General features: G+C 49.0%; 1 protein-coding gene across 1 annotated transcript in view; it reads left to right on the top strand.

The window, feature by feature from the left end:
* ERMARD (ER membrane associated RNA degradation) overlaps nt 1-13198 on the top strand; it is a gene marked incomplete at its 5' end in the record, with an annotated part of 171103 nt that extends 157905 nt beyond the window's left edge. The window contains 2 exons of the mRNA XM_082251714.1: nt 12254-12367; nt 12782-13198. Coding sequence (XP_082107840.1) covers nt 12254-12367; nt 12782-12932 — 265 coding nt within the window. The 3' untranslated portion in view covers nt 12933-13198. The remainder of the gene's footprint in view (nt 1-12253; nt 12368-12781) is intronic.
* Nucleotides 13199-16242: the final 3044 nt, after the last annotated feature.

Genomic DNA, 16242 nt, shown 5'->3' with positions numbered 1-16242 from the left:
GTCTACACTGCTTTGGGACATCCCAATAGTGATGACTTAGAGGTGGCGGCGACTGTCGGAGGTCGTAAGAGAAAACTGAATTTTTGTAAAATCTTACCTATAAAATTCCTTTCTCGGAGTCCTCCGACAGTCGTCGCCCCCGCCCCTCTTTTGGGGTTTTTTGTTGTACACTTACTGCTATGCTACCAAACTGAGTTGGGAGTGGTCACTGCAGGGGGGTATTGGCTAAGTGGGACAGCCCCCATGGGTGTGTATATGCAAATACTTTTGTTCTTTTGACTAAGTCTTATGCCTAGCTACTCCTGCGCAGTGGAAGTCAATACCCAATAGTGATGACTTAGAGGTGGCGGCGACTGTCGGAGGACTCAGAGAAAGGAATTTTACAGGTAAGATTTTACAAAAATTCCGTTATACCTAGACACACCTCTAGGGGGCCATCCCTCAGCCATTATCCTGAACCAGATCTCACTGATCCTCAGTTTTATGCTGCCTAGCATTAGGATCAGGCTAGCTCTTCCTGGCCAGGACCTAGCGTCTCGGTTTTCTTTATATTTTTTTCTCCAATCATGTGTTTTTCTTTGGAAAATAGGTTTTTATTTCTCTCACTATCACTAGTTAGTCAGGGGCCTTTTCCTGGAGGACTACAAGTGACTGCAGAGCTGGGCCTCGCACTGGGTAATATAGATCCTTATGGAGTCCCAGCCTGCCAACGAGTGTCGCAGGATACTGATGTGCCCAGAGCTCGCAACGACAGTGCCCCTTGGACTGGGGACGAGCCTGTGGAGCTGCGTCTTCGCCAAGGGTGTCTCAACTCCGGAGCGCCCGCATGTTGCTAGCATCCCTCCTTGGCTGACAGCACCCCCATTTAGGGTGCGAGGTCTCCTGTATCAGAGCGGTGCCTGCTTTCATGGACTGGTGAGTACTGATACCCACTTGTCCCTGGGGACTTTTGGGGGGTTTGTGGGCCCACTCTTAGGGGATGGCAGGGCTGGTGGTCTCTGTGGGATCCCTCTTCTGGCCGGCTTGGGGTTATTTCCCTCCCTCCCTGCTGAGGGCACTGTGTGGGGTACTTTTGGTACTTGGGGGGGGGGGGGGGGTGCTCCATGTGAGGGGTCTCCCTGGGGTCCCCTTTGGTGGCCAGACCACATGTATGCGCTCATTTTTGCGCCGTTTAGCGCGGTCGCCATTTTAGGTGTGGGCAGGTGACTGGGCTCTGTGTATGGGCAGCAGCCATTTTATGATACTGTCCTAATCCCAAACGGGAGCCATCTTGAATGAGGGCACATGCCTATTAAGGGCAAGCAGCCATCTTGCCAGTGTCTTTTTACATAGAGTTTCAATAGGCACTATTTTACTGTGGCTCGAGGGCTAGGCCTCTAGGGGCATGAGATCACTTCCTCTTTCTCTTCCATCTCCTCACAGGGCAGCCTGTGTGGAAAGTACTGACAGCCTGGGGGATTTTTACCTTTACCTAAGCCATTTTTCTGACAAAACTATTTTTTATGGCTATTGTATTAACTGAAGGGGCTCTTTCAGTTAGTGGGGGGGGGTTCCGCGGGAACTGACGATTTAAAGGGCCAGCGTCCCTTTTACTTTATATGGCAAAAATGGACTCCCAGGACAACAAATTCCCTGCAGACCTGGTGGGGGCTTCGGGTACCCCTGAAACCTTTTCCATGGGCTCATTATCTGCTGTTCTTGTGACTTTAGCATCCAAGGTGGATCTGCTGATGTCGGAACGCTCTTCCAAAAAACGGCCTATGCCCTCCCAGTCCTCAGACTCTGAGCCTGGATTGGTTACCACGGACGATGTCCCTCCTGAGGGGTCCCGGTCCTCCGCTTCTGAGGGGGAGGAGGAGGAGGAATCTTCCTTCTCGGTAGCGCAGGAACACGCTACGGTGGATGCACTCATTAGCGCCATAAAAGAAACTCTCAATCTTGACGATGAGCCATCTCAGTCAAGTAAGCGGGCTACTTTCGGGTTCCGAAGGGCCCAGAAGTCAGGTCAGGTATTTCCCTGCCCTGAGGAGTTCCACGATATTGTGAATGACCAGTGGCGGCGCATTAAACATATGCGGGTGGTGCCTAAGCGTTTTTCCCACTGCTATCCCTTTTTGGAGGCCGTGGACAAACGTTGGACGGTGTCCCCTAAAGTGGACCACACGGTCTCTAGGCTGAATAAATCCACCTTGATGCCAGTGGAGGACTCCCCGGTGTTTAGGGATCCAGCTGATAGGCGCATGAAGGCACTTTTCCACCACATTTACCTGGTGGCGGGTTCCCTGCTAAAACCTGTGTTTGCCTTGTTGATGGCCTCTCAGGCTTTCACGGCATAGTCCAAGGTGCTTCGGAACACCCTGGTGGCGGAGTCGGCCTCTCCGACTGCCCTTGACATGGTGGATCATATTACCCAGACCGGGATGTACCTGTGTAACATAGCCTTGGACGAGGTTCCGTTAGTCGCCCGGTTGTCTTCAGTCGGGGTCGCGATCCGCCGCATTACTTGGCTAAGAAGCTGGTCGGCTGACCACGCTTCCAAAAAGACGGTGTCTGATGTTCCCTATGTGGGGAGTCGTCTTTTTGGGGACACTCTGGATGAGTTGCTTAAGGGGCTCACGGGGGGTAAGAGTACTCTGTTACCCCAGGTCACTAAGGGTATATCTTCCCGCGCTAGGCGGGGGCCTTCCTTCAAAATGCAGCATGGGTCCTTTTGTGCCTTCGGGCCGCAGGACAAGGGCAAATCCTTACGGTGGCCACAAGAAGCCGTGGTCGGGTAAACCTAAGGCCGGTCAGTCTGGATTGGCGGCCCAGTCCACCTCTTCCTGAAGGGACGCCCTCACCCGTTGTCAGGGTGGGAGGACGTCTGCGATGCTTTCAGGAACCCTGGTTGTCCAGCATTCAGGACAGGTGGGTTCACAAGCTGATTCGTTCAGGGTACAAAATCGAGTTTCGATCCCGCCCCTCAGACAGGTTCTTCCGATCCAACCTCCAGCTGACTCCCGATTGTCTCAGAGATCTCATGGGGGCGGTGCAAGATCTGCTTGCCCAAGGAGTCACGGGACAGGTTTTGCGGTTTTTATTCCAACCTGTTCAAGATGCCCAGAAAAGAGGGCAAAGTGCGTCCGATTCTGGATCTAAAGTCTCTGAACCGTTTTGTGCAGGTACAGAAGTTCAGGATGGAATCCATCCGGTCTGTGGTGGCGTTGTTGAGTCCCAGGGACTCCTGGCCTCCATCGACTTGAAGGATGCGTATCTGCACATCCCTATCAACGAGGGTCATTAGAGGTATCTCCGCTTCACGGGGGCTGGGGAGCACTACCAGTTTGTGGCGTTGCCCTTCGGTCTCGCTTCGACTCCCAGGGTTTTCACCAAGGTTTTGGCTCCGGTACTAGCTTTATTGCCTTTAAAGGGGATTGCGGTCATCTGTTACCTGGACGACCGACCTCTTGTTAAGGTCAAGCTCGTGTGCAACTCTGACGAGCGATCTGGCCGTAACGGTTCAAACAAACACTCCATGAGTTCGGGTGGACCATCAATTTTCAGGAGTCGGCACTGGCTCCTTCAGCTTGTCTTCAGTACCTGGGGATGGTCCTGGACTCTGCTCAGGGACGAGATCAGGTCCCTCAGGGACAACCATCTCTCCTCTTTACGGATCTGTATGCGGTCTCTGGGTCTGATGGTTTCGGTTTTTCGAAGCCGTCCCGTTTGCTCAATTTCACACCAGGACTCTGCAAGGGGAGATCCTGGCCAGGTGGGACAGAATGCCTCAGTCTTTGGACAGGAGGATTTATCTGAGTCACCAAGTGCGGTCAGATCTCTTGTGGTGGCTCCGGTCGCCGTCCCTGACGCAGGGCCAGTCCTCCTGGCCTCTGCTGTAGACGGTGCTCACCACGGATGCCAGCCTGTCGGGCTGGGGAGGAGTTCTGGACACGCTTTGTTCCCGGGGACATGGTCGGTAGTGGAGGCTTCCTTGCCGATAAACGTCGTGGAGCTCCGAGCGATCAAGCTTTGTCTGTTCCGTTGGTCATCTCAGCTTCTGGGGTGTCCGGTCCGAGTACAGACGGACAACCTTATGGCTGTGGCATATATCAATCACCAAGGGGGCACCAAGAGTGCCCGGGCGGCCAAAGAAGTGGCTGAGATCCTGTCTTGGGCCGAATCGCACGTTCCGGCGATTTCGGCTGTTCACATTCCGGGTGTGGAAAACTGGCAGGTGGACTATCTGAGTTGCCAGACCAGGGAGAATGGTACCTGCATCCAGAGGTGTTTCGCCTCCTATGTGCCCGGTGTGGAACTCCGGACATGGATCTGTTCACGTCCCGTTTCAACAAAAAGGTGGAAAGGTTCGTGGCCAGAACTCGCGATCCTCTGGCGGACACCACGGATGCGTTAGTAGTGCCTTCACCGGTATCGGCTGCTGTATGCCTTTCCTCCAAATCAACTATTGTCCAGGTTCCTCCGCAGGTTAGCGACGGAACGGATACCAGTCATTCTGGTGGCCCCGGACTGGCCACGTCTGTCCTGGTATGCGGACATCGTTCAGATGGTCGTCGAGCCTCCCCGACGGCTTCTTCTGCGAGACGATCTTCTGTCCTGCTTTACAGTCTCTGGCTTTAACGGCGTGGCTGTTGAAAGCCAGGTCTTGAGGGATAGGGGTCTTCCACATGCGGTCACCCCTACCTTATTGAAGGCTCGTAAAGCTACCTTTAGGAAGATTTATCATCGCACCTGGAAAGCTTATATTGTCTGGTGCGAATCGCATGGGTTCCATCCTCGCTCCCTCTTGCTGGTGAAGGTTTTGGCCTGCCTGCAGGAAGGGGTGGATCAGCGCTTAGTGCTTGCCACGATCAAGTGTCAGTTGTCGGCATCGGCCGTCTTTTTTCAACGTCCCTTGGCGTCGAATTCCTTGATTCGCACTTTCATTCAAGGGGTGCCGCGTCTGGCTCCCCCGAGGAGGGCTCCCTGGGACCTGAATTTGGTGGTTTTCCGTTTATAGAGGCACCCCACGCCATCTGGTACAGGTAAGTACTTCTGTGTGGGGCCTCTGTCTGGGGTGGCAGTCTGTGTTGCTGTGTGTCCCCCATGTCTGTGCCTGTGTGACTCCCTGATGCGGCCCCTGCGGGGATTGCTTGTGCAGATTCTGTATGTGTGGGGGTCCCTTTCCCTGTGTCACTTCGGTGCATTGTTGGGGGTGCAGACGTTGTGTGGCGACCACAGCGGAGTGATTTCGCGTGGTCCGCCATCTTTGATTTGGGAAGGCATGGTAAGCTTCTCTGTGGGCGATACTGCATGCTGTTTTGGCGCCATCCGCCGCCATTTTTGTGGGTGTAGAACGATCGGTCCGACCGCATGTTCGGCGGCCATTTTCGTGAAGCCTCCAATGCAATCCTATGGGGCAGCCATTTTCCCTAAGTCTGAAAGTCTTTAAGTTCAGTCTACTTCAGCAGCACTTCCTTTCCCTCTGCAGCAGGACATCGGTGGCAATACTCTGCGGGCTCTGCAGGTTATCGCTGTCAATATTCCTCTGTATTATCGCTTCTGGCTCAGTTTTCTCTTCTCCTTTTGGGGGTCTTTGTCACTGTAGCTGTAGCGGTGGGCTGCACATTCCGCAGCGATCTTAAAGGGGCAGTACACATTTTATTGCACTGTGTTTTTCTGTGAACTTTGGGCAATGGATTCTCAGGATAGCAAATTCCCCCCAGCTCTGGTGGGGGCTCCCAGTTCTCCTGTGGCCCCGCTGAGACCCGATTTGGCCGCTGTAGTGGCGACTTTGGTGTCCAATATGGAAATGCTGATGGCAGAATGTGCTGCAAAAAAGAGGGCTAGATTATCTATCTCCTCTGATTCAGATGGTGATATTGCTGCTGCTGCGAGCGTGCCCTTTTCAGGGTCCCGCTCATCCTTGGACCCCCCGGGGTCTGAGGGGGAGGCTGAGGTGGAGGGGGTTGATACCTCCTCCCCGGGGTCGCCTGAAGAACGGGCGACCATGGATGAGCTAATTGTTTCTGTTAAGGAAACTTTACATTTGGAGGATGAGCCCTGTCCTCCGGGCGTTGTGTCCTCATTTGGGACGCACAGGACCCGCAAGTCGGCGCAGGTTTTTCCCTGTCCCGCTGAGTTTCATTACACTGTTAATGAAATGTGGCGCATGTTAAAACGTCCATTCCTGGTGCCTAGTCGGTTCAAGTTGCGTTATCCTTTTGCGCCGGCTACGGAATCACGATGGTGTGCGCCTCCACAGGTGGATCACACTGTGGCCGTGTTAAACAAGGCTACCTTGGTTCCTTCCGAGGATACTCCGGTGTTCCGGGACCCCACGGATCGGCGGTTGGAGTCTCTAGCCCGCCATTCCTATACGATGGCGGGTTTTTTGCTCAAGCCCGTTTTCGCGTCCGTTTTGGTGGCTCAGGCGGTGGCTGATTGGACTAAGATGCTTAGGAGCAATCTTATGTTTGATGGTGTTCCGCCTGCCCGGCTGGAAATGGTGGATCAGATCCACCAAGGAGTCATGTATTTGTGTGATGCGGCCTTGAATGAGGCCCCTTTAGTGGCACGCCTCTCTAGTGTCGCGGTGCTTAACCGGCGACTGATATGGCTGAAGAGCTGGTCGGTCGGCCGACCAGTCCTCACGGAAAACTGTTGCTGATTTTCCCTATGCTGGCTCTCGCCTTTTTGGCGAGGCGTTGGATACCCTGGTGAAAGGCGTCACGGGGGGCAAGAGCACTATGCTGCCCCAGAACCCGAAGAACATGTCCTTTCGAGGCAAGCGGGGTTCTGCGCCTAGATCCAATCAGGGGTCCTTTCGTGCCTTTCGGAACCAATCCAAGGGCAAGCCCTTCAAGGCCCAGGGCAACCAGAAGAAGCCCTGGGCGGGTAAGCAGAAGTCGGGTAATGTCGGCTCGGCGGGTCAGTCCGCCTCTGCTTGAAGGGGCGCCCTCACCCATTTCAGGGGTGGGGGGACGTTTGCGCGGTTTCCTCCAACCTTGGCTGCTCCAGATATCGGACAGGTGGGTTCAGGAAATCATTTGATCGGGGTACAAGATCGAATTCCTTTCCAGGCCGGCGGACAGATTTTTTCCCTCAAATCTTCACTTGTCTCTGGGGCGTCTGCAGGACCTGCACCAAGCGGTACAGGACCTTCTATCTCAGGGGGTGATTGTCCCGGTGCCTCATCGGGACAGGTTTCGGGGGTTTTATTCAAATCTGTTCACTGTGCCCAGAAAGGAGGGCAAAGTGCGTCCTATGCTGGACCTAAAAGCGCTGAACCGCTTTGTGCGTGTTCAGAAGTTCCGTATGGAGTCTCTCCATTCGGTGGTGGCCTCCCTGAGTCCAGTGGGAATTCCTGTCCTCGATAGATCTGAAGGATGCGTATCTGCACATCCCCATTTTCGAAGGTCATCAGCGGTACCTTCGGTTTGCTATCGCAGAGGACCACTACCAGTTTGTGGCGTTACCTTTCGGTCTCGCTTCGGCACCCGGGGTTTTTACCAAGGTGCTGGCGCCGGTTCTGGGCCTACTGAGGGCACAGGGCATTGCGGTCTTGGGGTACCTGGACGATCTCCTTCTGAGGGCACGTGCCAGCCAGGACCTAGTGCGCGATCTGTCCACCACGGTACAGACGCTCCAGGAGTTCGGATGGACCATCAACGTTCAAAAATCGGCGTTGTCTCCATCGGTTCGTCTTCCCTATCTGGGAATGATTCTGGACTCTGCTCAGGCAAGGGTGTTCTTGCCGTAGGACAAGCTCCGGACCTTGCAGGACGAGATCAGGTCCCTTAGGGACAACCCGTCCTCGTCACTCAGAACCTGTATGAGGTCTCTGGGGTTGATGGTGTCCGCCTTCGAGGCGATACCGTTTGCTCAGTTTCACACGCGGGCTCTCCAGACGGAGATCCTAGCCAGGTGGGACAGACTGCCTCAGTCCCTGGATCTGCGTGTCTCCTTGAGTCGTCAGACCAGATTGGCTCTTCTGTGGTGGCTCCAGTCCCCGTCGGTGGCGGAGGGCAAATCCTTCCAACCGTTGGTGTGGACGGTGATTACCACGGATGCCAGCCTGTCGGGCTGGGGTGGAGTCCTGGGCAACCTGTCTGCCCAGGGCATTTGGTCGGAGGAGGAGTCCTCCCTCCCGATAAATGTGCTGGAATTGCGGGCGATAAAACTCTGTCTCTTCCAGTGGTCGGACCGTCTTCAGGGCCTTCCTGTCCGAGTACAGACGGACAATGCTACCGCGGTGGCTTACATCAACCACCAAGGGGGCACCAGGAGTGCTCGTGCGGCTCGGGAGGTGACCGACATTCTATCGTGGGCCGAGACTCATGTCCCGGCGATCTCCGCAGTTCACATTCCGGGTGTGGAGAATTGGCAGGCCGACTATCTGACCCACCAGACCCTGGACCAGGGGGAATGGTCCCTGCACCTGGAGGTCTTCCAAATGCTGTGTGCGAGGTGGGGATCCCCAGACGTGGATGTGTTTGCATCTCGACTAAACCAAAAAGTGGAAAGGTTCGTGGCAAGAACACGCGATCCTCTGGCAGTCGCCTCGGATGCGTTGGTGGCCCCTTGGCATCAGTATCGTCTGATGTATGCCTTTCCTCCGATTCAGTTGCTGTCCAGGTTCCTCCGCAGGCTAGCCTCGGAACCGCACCTGGTGATTCTGGTGGCTCCGGACTGGCCACGCCGGTCCTGGTACGCCGACGTTGTTCACCTGGCAGTGGCGCCTCCGTGGCGGCTGCCCATGTGGGAAGATCTCCGGTCTCGGGGTCCGATCTTCCATCCTGCTTTACAGTCTCTGGCTTTGACGGCCTGGCTGTTGAGACCCAGGTCCTGAGGGACAAGGGTCTCTCCTCTGAGATCATTCCTACCCTTGTCAAGGCTAGGAAGTCCTCCTCTGGAAAGATCTATTACCGTACCTGGAAGGCTTACTTCGCCTGGTGCGAGTCCAGGGGGTTCTCCCCTCGCTCGTACTCGGTGTCGAGAGTGTTGGCTTTTCTCCAGCCTAGCGCTGGCCACGATCAAGGGCCAGGTGTCTGCACTGGCTATTCTTTTCCAACGCCCTGTGGTGTCTCATTCTCTGGTTCGCACCTTCATTTAAGGTGTGCGACATTTGGCTCCTCCCAGGAAGGAGCCCTTACCTCTGTGGGACTTGAACTTGGTTCTGTCCGCATTACAACGTGCTCCCTTTGAAAACATCCAGGAGATATCGTTGCCTCTGCTATCTAAGAAGGTTGCCTTTTTGGTGGCGATCACTTCGGCTCGCAGAGTGTCGGAACTGGCAGCGTTATCTTGCCGTTCTCCATACTTGGTGATTCACCGGGATAAGGTGGTTTTGCTTCCACAGCCCTCCTTTCTTCCTAAGGTGGTCTCTGAGTTCCACATTAATGAGGATATTGTTCTGCCTTCGCTTTGTACGAAGCCTAAGCATCCTAAGGAGGTTGCTCTACACTCTTTGGATGTGGTCAGGGCGATCAGGGTTTACCTGTCATCCACGGAATCTTTTCGGAAAACGGATTCCCTCTTTGTCCTTCCTGAGGGACCTCGGAAGGGCATGGCTGCATCTGCAGCGACTATCGCCAAATGGATCAGACAGACCATTGAACAGGCTTACGCTTTGAAGGAACGGGTTCCACCCTTCCCTGTTAAGGCACACTCTACCAGATCTGCGAGTACGTCCTGGGCCTGTTGGCATAGGGCCTCGTGGCCCAGGTGTGCAAGGCTGCGACTTGGTCGTCGGTGCACACTTTTTCCAAATTCTAAAAAGTAGACGTTCTGGCATCAGCTGATGCCTCCTTTGGCCGCAAGGTTCTCATTGCGGCAGTGCCATGATGGACCCTTGTGTTTTTTTCTGGGTCCCTGGCTTTTGGCATTTGCTTTCCTGGGCTGTTGCTCCTGTTGAGCATTGTTTTTTTCTGTTGCCCAGTTGGTTCTCTTACGGTGCATGTAAGATTCCTTTCTCTGATGTGGGTACTGCGTTGCCTTTTCTACGGTTGCATCTCCCACCCCTCATGTCTATACTGCTTTGGGACATCCCAACAGTGATGACTTAGAGGAAGCGGCGACTGTCGTAAGAGAAAACGGAATTTTTGTAAAATCTTACCTGAAAAATTCCTTTCTCTGAGTCCTCCGACAGTCGCCACCCCGCCCCTCTTTTGGGGTTCTTATTACCTACTGCTATGCTACCAAACTGAGTTGGGAGTGGTCATGCAGGGGGGTATTGACCAGATGGGACAGCCCCCATGGGTGTGTATATGCTAATGCCTTTTGTCTTTGGACTAAGTCTATATGCCTAGCTACTCCTACGGAGCGGAAGTCAATACCCAACAGTGATGACTTAGAGGAGGAGGCGACTGTCGGAGGACTCAGAGAAAGGAATTTTTCAGGTAAGATTTTACAAAAATTCCGTTTTTTTTGTTGTTCGGGGTTGGTTCCCTTTTGTGGGCTCCGGTTGCTTTTGGCCCGGTTGTTTGCCTTACCTTCTGAGTTGGTTGCGGTTTCCCACCCCTCACACTTGCACTGCTTTGGGACGTCCCAATAGTGAAGGCTAATATGGTCAGGCGGTGACTGTCAGAGGACGTAAGAGAAAATCTAATTTTTGAAAGAACTTACCGTAAAATTATTTTCTCTGAGTCCTCTGATAGTCGCCGCCCCCACCCCTCTGGTTTTTGGATCTGGGGGTTATTGCCTTCTGATACTGCTTGCTACAGACTGAGGATCAGTGAGATCTGGTTCAGGATAATGGCTGAGGGATGGCCCCCTAGAGGTGTGTCTAGGCATAAAAGTTTTTGTATTAACCTAATAATCTGCCTAGCTTGTTCCTGCAGAGGGCGCCATTACCCAATAGTGAAGGCTAATATGGTCAGATGGCAATTGTCAGAGGACTCAGAGAAAATAATTTTACAGTAAGTTCTTACAAAAATTCTATTTTTCCAGCAAGAATTCGTCTATGTGGTCTTTTATTAAACTCTCCAGTATCTTTCCGACTATAGAAGTTAAACTAACAGGTCTATAGTTACTTGGCAAAGACTTTGATCCCTTTTTAAATAGAGGCACCGCATTGGCCCTACGCCAATCCAGTGGTACTATTCCAGTCCTTAACGAGTCCCTAAAAATAAGAAACAAAGGCTTTGAAATTACAGCGTTCAATTCTTTTAGGATGCGTTGGTGGATGCCATCTGGTCCTAAAGACTGTTGTCTTTATTCAACCTTACCAACTATGTAACTTTAATGGCACCCCAGTCTTAGTCCATATGGTTCAATATTGAGTTGGCCCACCCTTTGCAGCTAAAACTGCTTCAACTCTTCTGGGAAGGTTGTATACAAGGTTTAGGAGTGTGTCTATGGGAATGTTTTACCATTCTTCAAGAAGTGCATTTTTGAGATTAGGCAATGATGCCAGAGAGAAGGCCTGGCTCGCAGGCTGTGCTCTAATTCATCCCAAAGATGTTCTATCGTGTTCAGGTCAGGACTCTGTGCAGGTAAGTCAAGTCTCTCCACCCCAAACTCGCTCATCCATGTATTTATGGACCTTGCTTTGTGCAGTGGTGTGCAGTCTTATTGGAACAGGAAGGGCCAACCCCAAACTGTTTCCTCAAAGTTGAGAGCATGAAATTGTCCAAAATGTCTTGGTATGCTAATGCCTTTAGAGTTCCCTTCACTGGATCGAAGGGGCCAAGCCCAACCCCTGAAAAACAACCCCACACTCTAATCCCCCTACACCAAATGATTTGGACCAGTGCACAAACCAAGGTCAATAAAGACATGGATGAGTGAGTTTGCAGTAGAGGAACTCGACTGGCCTGCACAGAGTCTTGACCTCAACCCATTAGAATACCTTTGGGATGAATTAAAGCACAGACTGCGAGCCAGGCCTTCTTGTTCACATCAGTCCCTGACCTCATGAATTGGCTTCTGGAAAAATGGTCAAACATTCCCATAGACACACTCCTAAACCCTGTAGACAGCCTTCCCAGAAGAGTTGAAGCCTTTATAGTTGCAAAGGATGTGTATATGCACACACTTTTTTTTTTTAGATAAAATTATTGACAAAGGATTCTCAAAGCAACATAGGTTTGATAGATGCACAGCAAAAAATGCTAGCTTTCCTGCATTCATTGACTAAAACCTCCCTTATTGTCTGTCCTATAAGGGCTGTGGGGCTGAAATGGGCACTATCATCTTCTGAACTCGAAAACTTTATGGCTTTAGAACCACTTTTATGCACCCAATGTTTCATTTTATCTTTTTTTTTTTTTTACAGCACTAAGACTTTATCTCTTGTTATACGCCTGATTCTGACACTGATCATTGTTGATTTGCACAACATTCACAATTTATCGTCAAAGATGCCTTCCGAATACCAAAAATACTTGAAGTAAGACTGTGTTTATTATAGAATTCTTCACACTTCATTTACTTTATGTATAAAAAGTAGTTATTTTTTCTGCCAAGTGTTAAGCCAGCCATAGATGGAGCGATTTTTCTTTCCTGCAACCTGTGAAAATCACTAAATTCCCCCCAATAACACAGTCAGTGTGGATGGGGAAACCCTCCTGCGGCGCCACTGTGTTCTTCCCACGGGAGAACATAGCAATAATTGCATGTAAAATCCAACAAGCTTGGGAATGTTCAGCCTGCCCAAACATGGTTTGAATCTCGGCCAGTTCCTGCTGAATTGTTTGAGATTCAAACCGTCTATGCCCGGCTTTGCTTTATAATATATTTGCGCAAGGTGATATCTTTTGGCTTCCTTTTTTATGCACATTATTTTCTCCCTTCTTTTTTGTAGGTACTTGAAATCCATTTTACAGTATGCAGAAAATGTGTCAACATACACAAATCAAGATAAGAACAGATGGGATGAAGCAATGCACTTAACTAGTACAATTATTATGAAAATAAGACAGTTTTTTGAAGCAAGTAATCTGAATGAAAGATGAGAAATAGATACAATGCTCTGTTGGAATACATAAAACATTACATATTTTAGTGGTACGTAGCAAGGAATGGCTATCAATAGTTAGAAAAACAATTCTGAAGAGGTTTCCATATAGCGGACTCTTCACTTTCTGTTAATCGCGAAAGAGAATGTGTTTTATTTTTTATGTATTTTCTTTATTAACCGGTATTATGAAATAGTTCATACTCCTATTTCACACTTGCCACTTACAGCCAGGGTGTCATGAGCCACAAAGCATTAGTGTTGAGAAAAAAAGCTATGAGGAGAAAAATATCTAAATAGTAGAAGAGATCAGATTACACACTGAGTTACTCAGAGCAGGGTCATCTGCCTTTCTGAGACAAGACTGTTTTGCTTACTCCGCTACTTAGATGTTGCCAGTAACTAACTTGGCAGACAACCTAATGTACTTGGATGCACCTTGTATTTTTTTTTTTTTTCTTAAAATAAAGATTTTATAAAACAAATAAAAACAGTTCTTAAACTTTTTTTGACAAAATGATGATAAATCTCAAGACTAGATTTTTATGGTTCATACACTCAGACATTTTCAATGAGATTTAAGATGTTTTGAGAAGCTGAATGGAAACCAGTAAGATATGATTATAATTTGGTTCCTTCCACTGTCATTACAGTGAACAGTAATGATGTAGGGATTGGTGGGAGGAACCACAGTGCCCAGCAGGGGCATGACACACCTAGAATTATCTGATGTTCTCCGCAAGAGAGGGTAGAACTTGCTTCCTACCAACCAGACATATATGTATACAGCCTACTCTTGTACAAGGGGTAGATGGACTTTTCTTTTTTTTTTTTAGCTAAGCAAGATGGTCACTTTAAAGACTGGTAGTAGGAAAAAGAATAAACTAAAAACATGAATGTGTAGCGCAATCCATAATTCAATTCAAACAAATAGTAATAATAAGGAATAGTAAAAATAAGGAAAAATAATAAAAAAAGTCCATATAAGTCATTAAATTAATAAAGAATTAAAGACTTGTGCAAAAAAGAGTAAAGAGAACCACAAGTCCCAGCATGCGGATACACTCCGTTCTTCTAAGTAGGGGAAGGGTCACCCGTGGATGGAACACAGCATACCAAGAAACAGCTTACCAGATATTATTGGCCACCCAAACCAATGGATAGGCAACTGCACGCTTGACACAGTATGAGAAGACTGCCAGGTATCGCTTAATTGGGATGTAGTCAGGTATCGCTTAATTGGGATGTAGTAACAGGAAGGCATTCAAAACCAGGTATTCAGAGACCATGTATAAGAAGAAATGTACAGGAACATAGTGTGATACCGTAAAAACAATCCAGTTTATTAAAACCAACAATACACTCCCCTGACGACATCAAGCCTATGACGAAACGCGTTGGGCGGTGCCAGACGTGACGCTACCACGCCCCCAGAGCCGGCTTTTAGTGTATGAGTGCGGAGACACCGCAGCTCCTATCGCTTCATTGTTTATGCCTGATAATACCTTTGAACATGTCAGTTTAATTTTGGTTTTAATAAACTGGATTGTTTTTACGGTATCACGCTAGGTTCCTGTACATTTCTATTTATACATGGTCTCTGAATACCTGGTTTTGAATGCCTTCCTGTTACTACATCCCAATTAGGGGATACCTGGCAGTCTTCTCATACTGTGTCAAGCCTGTAGTGGCCTATCCATTGATTTGGGTGGCCAATAATATCTGGTAAGCTGCTTCTTGGTATGCTGTGTTCCATCCACGGGTGACCCTTCTCTGCTTAGAAGAAAGGAGTGTATCCGCATGCTGGGACTCTTTTTTTGCCCAAGTTTTTAATTCTTTATTCATTTAAGAACTTATATGGACTTTTTTGTTATTATTTTGCCTTATTGTTGAGCTTACTATTTGTTTGAATTGAATTATGGATAGTGCTACACATTCACGTTTTTAGTTTTGCTCTGGATTGTGTGCTGCTTTCCTTTGTCACGCATTTTACTGGTATCACAATAATAATATTTTTTTTACAGCGCAGAAACCTATCCATTGATTAATAGGAAAAAGAATACAAGAGGTTCAGAGCAGTACCTATTCAGTATCCAACCCTTTGCTTAACTTCATTATTTAGTGGTTTGCAACCAGAAGTAACAGTTTGACAACGAACATCATGGTGGTAAATCAGATGGAACAGATATAATTGCAGTACATACAATATGGTAAGAATACATAAATGCTCCAATATATGTCAGGTGACATCAACTATTCAGACCTACTTCAATTAAACAAAAAAAGCCGCTCCAGGTGAGTAAGTCTCTAGGTAATCCCCATACACACTAGTCCGGTGCTAGCCCAGCTCGCTTGCTGCATATCATAAGGAAATAATTCTGGATGGCTGCACTTCCAAAAATCCTTTTATTGAAGCTTCATATGACAAGTGGTTAATAGATTGCTCAAATTTTAGCACTTAGTCATTACCTCAGTCACTTAACTTAGTCATTCAGTCTCACAAAAGAAGGGGAATGGATCGGTGACAGGAGTGAGTAACACAAATGTGTGTAGGCAGGAAGGAGCTATGGTAAAACTTGTAAAACATTACAACCGCTGTGTACCTACTAACATAGCTTTACAACTATGTTAGTAAAGTACAAAGAGGAGCTGTCTTTCAGTTACACTGTTGATGCAGGTGTTCACCTAGATTTTTTCATTATATTTTCCTTAATGTATATATATATATAAAGAAAGAAGAGGGTATGGAAATAAAAGGAGGGGATGAAAGAGAGGAGAAAAGAAAATGGGGGGGGTTCAGGAAAGGGGAGGCTACAGAAGGGGTGGCTGGGGGGGTTCTGGAATCTGTCAAATTTTTACAAATGTGCATTATGGCCTGGTTTGCATCTATGCATTATTTTAGTGCTTTTTGCAGAAACACACTACAGTCCATTTAACATAGTCATAGTTTCCTATGGGAAATGTTCACTTTTATGTCTTGTTTCAGTCACTGCCTTCTTTGGAAAGAGTCAGGGACTTTTTTAAATGCAAAACGGTGCATTTTTTGGTCCAATAGACTTCAATGGAGAAGCCGCAGAAAAGCATGTAGTTTGTTTTTGTCCTGATATGCGTTTTTTTAATCTGCCCAACATAAAATCGCAAAACACATTAAAAAAAAGCGTGACAAACCTATCAAAAATGCACCACAACAAAGCACTGCAGAAGCTGATTAAAAGCAAACTACATAGGTGTGAATCAGGCCTTAAGCATATTGCAGGCAGTCATTTGAGTATGTCCCAGTAGAACCACCTGGCTTTATACTCCTCCAT

Source organism: Pelophylax lessonae (assembly GCF_965119305.1).
Source record: "Pelophylax lessonae genome assembly, chromosome: 3".
Classification (NCBI taxonomy): Eukaryota; Metazoa; Chordata; class Amphibia; order Anura; family Ranidae; genus Pelophylax; species Pelophylax lessonae.
Note: the sequence above shows the minus strand (reverse complement) of the source record. Positions and strands in the feature narration are given on the sequence as shown.